This window comes from Sycon ciliatum, chromosome 4, assembly GCF_964019385.1.
Source record: "Sycon ciliatum chromosome 4, ocSycCili1.1, whole genome shotgun sequence".
Classification (NCBI taxonomy): domain Eukaryota; kingdom Metazoa; phylum Porifera; class Calcarea; order Leucosolenida; family Sycettidae; genus Sycon; species Sycon ciliatum.
The window spans coordinates 17,967,780-17,980,279 of record NC_088646.1 but is presented as its reverse complement, the minus strand read 5'-3'; the positions used below and the strand labels follow the sequence as shown (position 1 = coordinate 17,980,279).

At 47.4% G+C, this 12,500-nt stretch overlaps 1 protein-coding gene and 1 non-coding gene across 2 annotated transcripts in view; both read left to right on the top strand.

The window, feature by feature from the left end:
- The window catches only part of LOC135813435 (armadillo-like helical domain-containing protein 3), a 30,427-nt gene that overhangs the window by 10,762 nt on the left and 7,165 nt on the right, over positions 1 to 12,500 (top strand). Inside the window, exons 11-21 of the mRNA XM_065326532.1 lie at positions 650 to 693; positions 1,660 to 1,717; positions 2,270 to 2,316; positions 3,167 to 3,245; positions 3,525 to 3,591; positions 4,130 to 4,234; positions 6,465 to 6,523; positions 6,920 to 6,985; positions 7,228 to 7,297; positions 10,859 to 11,008; positions 12,310 to 12,392. Coding sequence (XP_065182604.1) covers positions 650 to 693; positions 1,660 to 1,717; positions 2,270 to 2,316; positions 3,167 to 3,245; positions 3,525 to 3,591; positions 4,130 to 4,234; positions 6,465 to 6,523; positions 6,920 to 6,985; positions 7,228 to 7,297; positions 10,859 to 11,008; positions 12,310 to 12,392 — 828 coding nt within the window. The remainder of the gene's footprint in view (positions 1 to 649; positions 694 to 1,659; positions 1,718 to 2,269; positions 2,317 to 3,166; positions 3,246 to 3,524; positions 3,592 to 4,129; positions 4,235 to 6,464; positions 6,524 to 6,919; positions 6,986 to 7,227; positions 7,298 to 10,858; positions 11,009 to 12,309; positions 12,393 to 12,500) is intronic.
- Positions 5,288 to 5,359, top strand: Trnae-cuc (transfer RNA glutamic acid (anticodon CUC)). Its single transcript has one exon. It is a non-coding gene; the product is annotated as a tRNA-Glu (tRNA).

The window sequence follows — 12,500 nt, the reverse complement described above, 5'->3', positions numbered from 1 at the left end:
GACGACGCACGCGCTGCGAGCCTTTTGGAGAGTTTTCCCTCGTGTACTTGGCTGGGCTTTACACTACAAGGTCGGTGCCCAGCACGTGCTCTCACACTGCTCTGCGGCAGAATCCGCGTTTCTCTGAAAAAAGGTGACGTAAACAAAAAATTCCGCCGTATCTGCAGATTGTGCAGGAGAGATCCGGAGTTGCACACTCTTGTTTATCTATTCTTGTTATCGGCTATAGTGATAACTTTAAAATACATGTAGCAATAATATCAAAGGTCCTATTTTTTACTCTCTTCGCGTTTTGATTTTTATAGTGATACATGTACATAACAGAATTTTTTTATGGAAATGCGGGCACTGTCAACTATGCAGCATGCTCATTTGTCAAAACGCCATGCTAGAAGTATTTCCTTGCCTTTTATGTTTCGATCGAAAAAAGAAAGAAAAAATCGATCGTATCGCATATAGTGATGCATCGGTTATAGTGATAAAATCACGGAAATCAAAAGGGTACGCTATAGCCGATACAGACTGTACTGTGCTCGGTTGTGATGATTTGTATACAGGTCACTGAGGTGTACTACCCATGCACGTACATGTATAGCAATTCATGAACAGTGCAAGAAAGTGTGCTCCTTGCTTTTCACGCTTTGCTCAGGGCCTCGGTGTGGTAATATCTGGAGTTCTATCAACTGTCAACAGGTTAGTGCACACCACTTTGAAGTCTTTCCCGCACTGCGTACCACTTGACTGAGCACCAGCTACGAAGTGTTTGTTTATTTTTTATTGAAATGCACCACCCTACGAAAGACAGTAACAAACAATCAGTAGGTGGGCACTGTCCAGCTCTGCCGATGCCGGGGTAGGCCATCTTGGGTGACGGAAGACCGTCTTGTCTTGGTGCTTGGTAGTACAGTCATGTAGCGTAAAACCTGTCGAGGTGACCACTCTGGTAAGGCTGCAGCCACCACCTATTCCAGAGGACCACTGCAACTAGGACCAAATGATGAGACCGCCTGTACACAGGAATCACGTTTGTACGGTTCCTTGACTGGTCGGCTTAGACAGGTTTCACTGGACTGTGAGTTGATACCAAATATTGTGTCGCAAAACGCTGCGCCTGTGACAGACTTGCACTCAGCAAATGACTATCGGTGGTCTCTCCATGGCAGCTGCACTGGACAGAATTACCTAGCTGTTGCCGGAGACTGGCACACATGTGTCATCAGCCTAACTGCCAGAGTAGTGTGACTTGTGGACATTCTTCACAATCGATGCCGTTATTTTGTTGCCCCTGCACTCGCTTACATGTAATTGATTCTGAGCAGTATTGGATATGTGCATTGCATACTGGTATCGTGCACAAGTTTGCAGCCAGCCTTCTGACACCACATCACCGCTCTCCACAGCAAGCGGAATAAATGCGTGGCACCCTGCTTGAGAGTGCTGTATTTTGTGTCAGTGAGATGCTAGTATAGTCTGCACCGATCTGACTCATACATACAGTTATGAAATGAAAACTGAAGTCCCATGTTGTGTAGATATCTGTTGCATGGTGGACACTTGCTGGCGCAGTGGCAATCGTACTGACTGCTTCATCCCGCGTATGTGAGTTCGCACCCACGCACCCACACTGTATCTTGCATATGTGTGCTTGCGTGTGTTTAGGAAGCATGCAGCTGAGATGTCAGCGTCACCTGGGTGGCTGGGATCAATCAGTTCCTGGGTAAGCATGCCTTGCAGAGTCTGTGCATGACTTATTTGGAGTCTATGCATGACTTATTTAGAGTCTATGCATGAATTATTTAGTGTCTATGCATGAATTATTTAGTGTCTATGCATGAATTATGACTTATAGAGTCTATGCATGACTTTTTGGAGTCTATGCATGATTTGTTGTTGGAGTCTATGCATGACTTGTGCGGAGTCTATGCATGACTTGTGTTGAGCTTAGCTCTGGTGAAGGTCTCCAGAGTCTAGTTTGTACTTGAACACACTGCAACACAACAACAAACAAATCCAGCCTTCTTCTCACCTTGCAATGCTGGTGCTACTTGACGGCATGGGAGCCAAGTGTCTCTTGTCGATACCATCCTCCCTGAAAGTCCAAGTGCCTTGCTGCGAACAGTGCAAGGTACATGTATGACAGCTCTTGTGCACACTCGTTTTCATACCGCGTGCGGTGGCATGCTATTGACCTTGAGTCTCACAATCGTGCGTGCTGTTTGTGTGTGTGTGTGTGTGTGTGTGTGTGTGTGTGTGCTTTGGATGCATGCAGGTTGGTGGTATGTTTGTGGCAGGCGATGAAGTAAAGGAGCATCCAAGGTTAGCCGGACAGTAGACGTGTCTTATTTTGAACACACGCATAGACAGCACGATAGCTTTTTACTTCAATATGAATTTAGCCACTGCTTTCAAAAGGTAGCTCCAACTAATGTGGAGGTGAAAAGGTGTTACAGGAGACGTACTGTTCATTCTGCTCCAACTTGTTTTCTGGCATGCGCAAACCGCAGAAATTATATTTGATTGGCGGATACGTGCGCCTTGCTGTACTTATGGCTGCTTGGAGTTTGAAAATTGCACTTTTCCAAACTTTGAGGCCAGCAAGTACAACATGCAAGCATCCCCCACCCCCGTACAAATTTCATTTCTGTGGTCTACCCCGGGCAATGAACAACTTAGAACAAATCAACAGTGCAGCCCTCCCTCTAGGAAAGGTTTTCCCTCTGAAGAGTTTGGGTTACCTTTTAAAAAACGTTTAATGAACCAGGTGGCACTGGCTAATGCTAGGTTATCTTTTAAAGCAAGTGTTTATGTTCTAAAATTCTCCCTCCTCTCCGTCCTTGCTGGTTTTATGACATGATGTGTGTACCGTGTCACATTCTTGCCATGCAGCATGCTGGCTTCTGGTTTGGGTTGCCGGTCTCTGGCAGGGTGTTAGATGCTGCCATGCAACCATCCTAGCACCATGTGTTACTCTGGTGTTGCAGTACAGTACAGTATCATGTACTCATTCGTCATCCGTTCACCTGTGATTTGGATGTAGGATAGGATGTATGTGCGTGTGTCATCCGTCATCTGTGATTCGGATGTAGGATGTATGTGCTTGCGTGCTGTGTGTGATTGGGTGAACACTGTCTGGTTTTGAACTTTCCATTCTTCCTTACACCTGCAGAGAAGCCCATTCTATCATCTTGCTGTCACTGTACGAGGCTGTACACTTGAACCGAAACTTTATGACTATTTTAACACAGGTGAGTGAGAGTGTGGGTGTCCACGTGCGTGTATGTAATGCATGCACACGTATTACAGCATTGATTTGCTGCTAGGAGGGGTGATGTTGCTTCTGTAGGGAAAGTGGTGTGGGTGTGAATGTGCAATTTCTTGAATGCGTGAAAGACACTGGTTACATGAGATGTGTTTTCTGTTTGGCCGTCGCCTGGCGTGTGCTTTTTCACCTCAGCCTAGTTTGAGTTTTTCTGTCTTTAAAAAGTGTGTCTGGATTATACTCTGCATCGCTCTCTGTGTCTTAGACGCATGCACAAGTACCGGCCAGTCCTATCACGGAGAACAGTTCACCGGCCATGGCAAGGATGCTGAGTAAGTGTGACAATACTGTGTGACAATACTGTGTGACACTGCATGAACAATCACTATGTCTACTCTCCGTTGCAAGCGCACGGCTCTACATGTTCCACTACAGTGTTATTGTACTGTAGCAGTAGCAGCAGCAGCCGCGAGGCAGAGAGGATGGGTCAAGGTGGAGGAGTACAGTGTGTGAGCGACCTTGATTGGGATTATCACCTTCTTGAATCTCCCATTCTACTTCTGGATGAGATCTACTGGTGCATGTATTCATAATAGAGGGAAGGGCATGGAGTGTTGATTTGAGTAGTGCTGTTACTTGTTAGTGATGGTGGTGAGTGGTTGTGCTTCTTGTGAAAGTGGTTAGCTACGTATCCAGCAGTATGGTTAGTTCATTGCAATATGCTGTGCTTGTCTGCGGCTCATAGCCAGGGTGGGACATGCTTGTTGCCTGGTCTTGCTGTAGCAGATGTTCCTTTCAGTGTTAGTCACCTACTGACTTTGTCTGTTGCCGTTGTTTTGTTCATTGTTTGCCCTTTCTACATGATGTTAGCTGGCTCATCAAGTTCAGACGCAACAGCAAAGTCTATTGCTGAGCCTGTGAATCTACTCGGTGCCTTTCTAACCAGTGCTTCCATCTCTATGCAGGATATCAAAGGTAAGGACAGTGACAGAGCACTACTGTATCAGCATGCTATAGGCAATACTGTGTTGGTTGCAGGGGCGTAGTAGCTCACACATCTGTGGCACGGTGACCACCGGCAGTTTCATAGCCGCCATTTTGCCATGATTAATCCTTGTTCACCTTTTCACAAATTCTGTCATTGCTAGCTATGAACAATGATAATTTTAAATGCACCAAAAAGGCATTTCCATTCGAATCGGAACTTTGCCATGGAGTGCGTACAGGGTAGGTCTGCACTAGTAGTCTATACACTGCACTGCACTGCACTGAAGGAAGAGTGTGGGTACACTTCCACTGTTCCGGGACCATGCACTAGTACCCGCACTTGTATGGTATGGTGCACCTTACTCGCATCAAGAGTACAGTCAACTTCGCTTATAACGACATTCGGCGGGGCATCAAAAAAGTGTCCTTATTCGCGAAGTGTCATTATACCCGAAGTCTCATTATATGTATTACAGTTGGAAGGGACTTTGCTCGGGGCATGGACATGCTGTCGTTATTCGCGAATTGTCGTTATATCCGCAGTCGTTATTAGCCAAGTTGACTGTACATAACCCCTGGGGGTTCTGTAGGGGGTTATGTACTCTTACTCTCGTACATGCACTTTGGCGTTTTTTGGCTTGTGTGGTGACCAGACTGCGTGGACTACACACGAGTTTTGTAACTGTTTTTACAGGTGGTAACCTGATAATTCGAACCTCATAATGCCAGGCAACAACTTCTAATCATCCAAACATGAACCGACAACACAATATGTATGTCAAAATGCTCTCATGGTCACGCAGAGTTGCGCTGTGAACCTTAGACACAGATTTCACGGATATTGAACGACCAGCACAGCCTGCTCATGCAAACTGAACTGATCAGTACAATGTACAGTGAACTTCGAATTACACTTTCCTAACTTCGAATTATCAGCACAAATCCCACACATTTGTCTATGTATTATAAAGTGGAATCTGTCCACCTGTACTGGCAAGCCCCATATCACATAATTGGTGCGTGGTGCTTGCAACATATGGCTCCCATATGGTCTAGTGGTTAGGATTCGGCGCTCTCACCGCCGCGGCCCGGGTTCGATTCCCGGTGTGGGAACTTGTTTTTTCTTTCTTTTTTTCTTTTAATGCTGGATCTACATGTACTGGAGCACACACAGATGTGCACACACGCACACGTACACACACCCACACACACAGATAGACTACCCCATGCTGTGTCTGTGCAGAGCAGTGTGTTTCCACCAGGGACTTTGCTACTCCCTGGTTTCCACTGGCCAAACAGGAGACATGATAATTATGTTCTTCTACCAGCACAGTCTTTACTGAATCTATGACTCCCCCTCACGTGACCGCGGACTCCTGCATATACACTCACACAATAACCACACAACTGTTTGGGGATAGCGCGCTTATTGTATTATGCCAAACTTGACACGCTGAGTCCAGCTTGACTCAGCTGAGTCCCTAACTGCAATTTACTGCTCTAACATGAAGCCGTGCCTGGAAGAAGGGAAAGAGCGAAAAGAAAAAAAATTCTGGCCTTCTGCAAGCAATAGCAAGTAATGAGTGCCGGCTGTGTAAAGTCGCACAACCATGCAGTCGACCGGATGATGGTGAGTGTCCGGCACACATCTTGCTCTGCTGCTCCACCTGCGCATACCTGATACGGTGGTGCACTTACGGGCGGGCTGCCTGGGCCCCAGATGCCTCCCTGATGCGCCACGGGGTGCCGTCGAAGCACCTGTATCACTTCAGTGAGCCGAATGCGAATGCAGCCTTGCCGGTCGCCCGCCGGCCTGCCGCCTACGCGACCAGCCTGAGACTGGCCCTGCCGCATTTGGCGCTTCTAAACGCTGCGATCCGGTAGACAGCTCACTGGGCTGCCAAATACGTGACTGGCTTGAGGACAGTTCCATACTGCACGGCAGGGCGCCCAGCTCAGGTCACACGCCGTAGCGGCGTGAGCTGGGCGCGGTGAGGGTTGGTGATAACTACAGTTTCCTCCTTCCTCCTCCGGAAACTTCCATTATTTGTGTGTATTTGTATGTGTGCGTATGTCTGTCTGTCTGTGGTATACATGGCGGTTTTCTGTGTGTGTGTGTGTGTGTGTGTGTGTGTGTGTGTGTGTGTGTGTGTGTGCGTGCGTGCGTGCGTGCGTGCATCTGTCTGTCTGTGCATATGTGCGTGTGGTGTACTTACAGAGGGCATTTCAGGTGCACGTGCCCGACTTTGCTTGAATATTTTGACTTGTATTTGTGAGGTAAGTTGAAGCAGGGTGCAGAGTAGTGCTTTCTTGAAGATATATTTTTTTAGGGAGCGGTGCTTTGAGAGTCGTTAATGTAACTTGGGAAGCTCTACATCTCGTGCACTGTTTCCACTTGCCAGTAGTAGACATATCTAGTGTTTCCAGTGCCTTTTGCATGTGCCGCCGGCTCCTTGTCTACACCCTACACAGGAGTATGCATGCAGGGATCCCTCGTGGCATTTTTTTTACACAGCCTATTCGGTTTTGTTTCTCTACACAATTGCATAGCCTTGTGTAACACGGACGTGCGAACCTTATTCAGATATTGCGTGTGACTTTTCGTTTTCTGCACGTGCATATGTTTTTGTCGTCGTTGTTGTCGTCGTCGTTGTTGTCGCTACTGCTGCTCAGGATCAATATGCCAACGCGTTCCTGCACGATGCCAACATGGGATTCCCGGTGCAGCTCTACAAGGCGGTATGTAGTTGATGTAGTAACGTATAATTGCTTATATGTGTGCCTGCGTAGCTGTCCCCACCCCCTGAGAGGAATATAATATTATACCAACCTGTGCCGCTCCATGTCCTAAGCAACCTCTTTTCAGCTTTGCAGGTCTTTGTTTTTCTAGCCATCCATTCCTTTGAACAGTTTCGATCTGCATGTTGGCCCATTGTTGGGTGTGTGCTATGTATGCGGTGTGTGCTCTTATATCATGACAGCCTCGCCGACACCGAATGGTCAAGGAGCAAGCAGCTGTAACGTCCAAGCCACTGGCATGTGCAATACTTGGTAAGCCACCTGCCAACTGTACTACTGGTAATGGCATGACTTTGACTAGGGTTCTGGGCAGGCCGGGATGGGTAGGGGAGAGGTATGGGGAGTGAGGGAGGGGTAGGGGAGAGGTAGGGGGAGTGAGGGAGGGGAGGAGTAGGGGAGTGGGGGGGGGGGGGCAGGAGGGAGTGGGGGGGGGGCAGGAGGGAGTGGGGGGCAGGAGGGAGTGGGGGGGGGGGCACAAGGGAGTGGAAGGGGTAGGAGGGAGTGGAGGGGGTAGGAGGGAGTGGAGGGGTAGGAGGGATGGGGGGGGGGGGGTAGAAGGGTGCATTAGATATCACCGGCTTGAAATTTCTGATGAGTGACAGTGCATTTGTACACTCTTACGCTACACTCAGCTTGAAAAACAAACTTCTAAGCTCACTCTCCGAACGCAAATGGGGCAACACACCATTAGAAGCTCTGGATTTCTCCTTGCAAAAGACTTCAACCATAACTGGCATAACTCAAAAACTGCAAAAGGAAGCAAGAAAGGGCCAGAAAAGGCACAGCGCGCTTGCGCCACCACGTACACGTGACACAAAAAGTATCATAGTGTGAGCATGACTCGTACTCATAGTCATAGCTCTATCATACAGCACAGCGCAGTTGTACAAGCGCATGATCGCGGATACGAAGGGTTTTCAAATACAAAATAATTTATCGTGAGAGCAGCTCAAACAACTACACGTTCGAAGCGGAAACAGAATAGAAGAGAGACGGAGAAGCAGAGTAGAACGTGGACGATCATGCAAGCTGCTTGAGAAGTTGAGATCTACCCTCGCCTCGGGGCATCTTCGAGCACGCACAGTTGGTGGTAGAGGTCGGCTGCATCGCAGATAAGAATGTGCACAGACGGTTTGGTGCTGTGAGGTGGTGTAGATTTTTTACGAGCGTTCGACACGTGTTGCGGTGTGAGCTGGCGCGAACTCTCCATGAAATGAAGACACCAAAGGAGAGAAAATCTCACCGGCAAGGGTTTGAACATTCGCGCAAACCGTAGCCAGGAAACGTTGCTGCGTGGAAGGAAGGCGCGTAAACACTTCTGAACGATATACTCTAATTTCAGAAATTTTCGGTGCTCAATATTTTCGGTATGAGGGCAACAGGCTAGGTTAGGTGAACAGAAATTTTCGGTACAGAGAAGCAGTTCCCTATTGGATTATGTGTGTTAGTGTTTGTTCGGTGTATTGAAATTTTAGGTATGAAACAGACGCACCGAAAGTACCGAAAATAAAAGTACACCGAAATTTTGTGAAATTACAGTAATTGCAATCGAATAGGAGGCACGATAGTGCAATAGCATTGTTGAGACTTTTGTACAAACAGGATTTCTTCAGAGAATGTAACGTTTCTTGCAGGGGATGAAGGTTGAAGTGAGCTGAGAGGAAGTCACCAATGTTTGTTTTCTTCAGAAAACTAATCAGATGTCTGTCGACGCCTAGGAGGCGCTGTCGAGATTGATAGCATCTTTTTTCTGGCATGCATCGCTTTTGAAAATCATGCTCCGGTGTGTAGACGTGCTGATCGATCACGTGCGCACACGACGTGCACATGTAGTGTCCATCTATCACTGTCTCGGTCACGTGATTGCAACCATCATCACGTGCCGGAGAGCCCTTTGGCTGTCATCCCCACAAACATTTAACACAGATATGTTGGTTTTAAACTGTTTAATTATACATTTAAAAGCTCTGTATGTGATAGGACAAGGGTGATAAGGCTCTCTGCTCGCAACACCCCGTAGTAGGCGGCAACCTTCTCCAAATAGTGTCTTAGATGGCTGGTTGTTGAGATGTGCTCCTTCATGTTGGCAAGATTCCGCCATTCGTTGTCGCTGCATGGGGGAAACAGATAAAAGCAAGATGTATAAGATCTCCTGTATTTCAAATAAAGATAAGTGCATAACAGATCACTTACCAGCTACACTTGAATAAAGGCTGACGACCGGCCTCCAGATTTTGCCGATGTCCCTTGGACATCACGTGGGCCACGAACGGCCAGAGGCCGGTCGTGGTCTTCATACAAACGGAACAACTGAAGAGCATGATGTACGCCGGTTCTGGCGATAGTTGAATGGGACTGATCAAGGCGGATCCAATCGCTTTTATCCCCATCCAGTTGTTTGATGTTCGTTGGTTGAAGGGTGCGGTGCGCGCACAGTTCAACATTAAAACTCTGCGCGATGATCATGGAGTCCGCCGCTCAGGATGTGAAGCGGGTAAATTGGGCGGTAGCGTGAATGCTACATGGTGAACATCTCTTTGAAACGTGTAGGATTCACACGGAGAAGCAGAGTAGAACGTGATTGGACAGAAGGAGAGAATTATCAGTGTCAGTAGAACAATAGCATGGACACTCGAAATAACAGAATAGACGACATGGCTGTAGACTGGAGTATCTCCACGTGCGTGTTTGCACCAACGTGACTCAGAGGAAAATAAAATAAACTAACAAGGTAAGATCAAATGAGAATCATTCCAGAGGCTGTCTTGAAACATGTGCAAACAGGCGAGTGGCGACAACATTCTCCCACCTGCTAACTGATGCAGTTACCCAACACATGACTTATCCACGGACATCAAGCACACAGATCCGCGACACTGGGCGACGGAATGTTCCCATCGCTGTGCGGACGTCCACAATGCGGATCTTGCCGTCCTTGCCAGGGTACACACTATCCACTATGCCCTTCGGCCAGGAGCTTCGGGCCAACTGTGGGTCTGCAATGACGACAACGTCGTTAATCTTGATCGGCTCTGCCGCCTTGAACCACTTTGTCCGGCGCGTTAGCGTGGGGAGATGTTCTCGAACCCAACGCTGCCAGAACATATCAATCATGGCCTGGGAAATTTGCCACTGCTTCCTCTGGCACTTTTCGTCAAACTTTCCTGGCGCAACAGCTCGGTGGTTGCCGCCGAGTAGGAAGTGACTTGGCATCAGACTCTCGGCATCAGCGTGATCGACAGAAACGTACGTCAGTGGCCGGCCATTCACGATGCCCTCTGCTTCGGCCATGACGGTGGTCAGCACCTCGTCACGTGGCGTCCGTTCCTTGAGAGTAGCCTTCAGGGCGATCTTCACTGAGCGCACTAAGCGCTCCCAAGCGCCACCCATGTGGGGCAGGGCAAGAGGGAAAATAAATAAATAAACAAACAAGGTAAGGTCGAATGAGAATCATTCAAGAGGCTTTCTTGAAACATGTGCAAATAGGCGAGTGGTGACAACAGCATGATAATAGTCTCAAGGTGGTAGCCAAGAAATTTGCCAAAAAGTGATTGACCGCAGGATCCGACTAATGTGTATGTGTATGTAGAGTGCAGGCTGTTTGGTGTCAAGTTGCTGTCCGGAATTGGTACTGTCCCAAATCTGTAGAGTGCACTGTGTTGTGACACTAACTATGACTTTCCTTGTAGATCTGTAAGCGCACTAAGCGGACGAGCTTTTTAAAAGGTATGCGGGCAGACTCGCCTTCTTTAGTGGCCTTCTTTCAATGCGTCATTTTGGTTGGTTTTCATGTTTGTGTTGTGTGAACTGCAGAGTTAGTCACTGAGCTGATGCTGACACACATGTGCCCCAAGATTCAGATAGAGCTCTACTCCAAGTGTCTGGGCATCATCCATCGCCTGCTCTGCTACCAGAAGCGGTGTAGAATACGACTGGCGTACGACTGGAAGGGGCTCTGGAATGGTAAGGGGAGTCGGTCACCGGGTGTACATGAGTCACCAGGTGTACATGAGTCACCGGGTGTACTTGCAGGGGCGTCGGAAGGAGTTTAACATTGGTGCGGGGGTCCTCCCCTGGGACATTTTTTGAAAATTGGGCCTAAAAGGCCATATTTTAACGCTACAGAATAATATGAGAAATAAGAATATGCATGCTGATGATACACCGCATTGTCGATGTAAAACATGGTACATGTACCTGTACAAGAGTCGACAAGCCACCATGTGCCAACAAGGTTGAAATGTGAAAAATAAAAATAAAATAAAAACTGCAGTGAAATTTACAAGTGTGAATTTTAACAATCAAAGCGAGAAATGAACAAAGGAGAAAGGAAGGAAAGACAACGTGATAACACATAACAGCAGTACATTACACCTAGAACATTAACGGCCAAGCTTGGCCGCACTAAACACGACACGTTACTTGAACAATTTCAACCCAATTATACTATCTTTCTGTACACACAAATTAGGCTTATACAGAAAGATAGTATAATTGGGTTGAAATTGTTCAAGTAACGTGTCCTGTTTAGTGCGGCCAAGCTTGGCCGTTAATGTTCTAGGTGTAATGTACAGCTGTTATGTGTTATCACGTTGTCTTTCCTTCCTTTCTCCTTTGTTCATTTCTCGCTTTGATTGTTAAAATTCACACTTGTAAATTTCACTGCTGTTGCTCTTAGTGTTATTTCTCTAACTAACTTAGATTTTCTAAAATAAAAACTTTGAAAATTATTGGTGCGGCTTTGGCCGCACCTGCCGCACCGGTTCCGACGCCCCTGGCATGGCATACAACATGACTGCCACGCATGCTGACCTATGCTGGGCTTGACTGTGGCTGCTGATGTGCTTCAGCAGCTTTGCTGTATGCACTATAGACTACTTGTGCTTGTCCTGTCAGTGGGTATCATAGTAGAGAGGTGTATGCCCTGCATCTTCTGTTGGCGCATTGTCCGATGCCGATATGTAACTGGATATCCTAAAATACTCAATCTGCGTACAGCATGCTATTTCGTTCTTTGTGAACTCATCAGCGCAGCACAGAGAAAAAGAGGCCGACCCTGATAGCAATGGAAAATAAATTTTCCCAAGCAGATTTAAACCAGGCCCGTATGTATGGCGTTACTTGTGCTAGCCTAGGTAATAATCTTATAGCTTTTTGACAGTTTCAAGCTGTACTGTAGCATCTTCATTGGGATGAAGCTCACGTTCTCATAATCTGTCTGTCCTCTTGCTGGTGTGTTGGAATGCTGCCTTTCTACTTTCTAGCTCTAATGTCAGTGGGTAACTTCCTCTCTCAGAATGACAAGACTCTGCTGCAGCGCGGCAACGTCTTGGATCTTGCAACTCAGGTCAGCTGTGTTACCTCGGCGCTGTGCTCTCTCTCTCTTTCTCTCTCTCTCTCTCTCCTCTCTCTCTCTCTTTCTCTCTCTCTCTCTCTCTCTCTCTCTCTCTCTCTC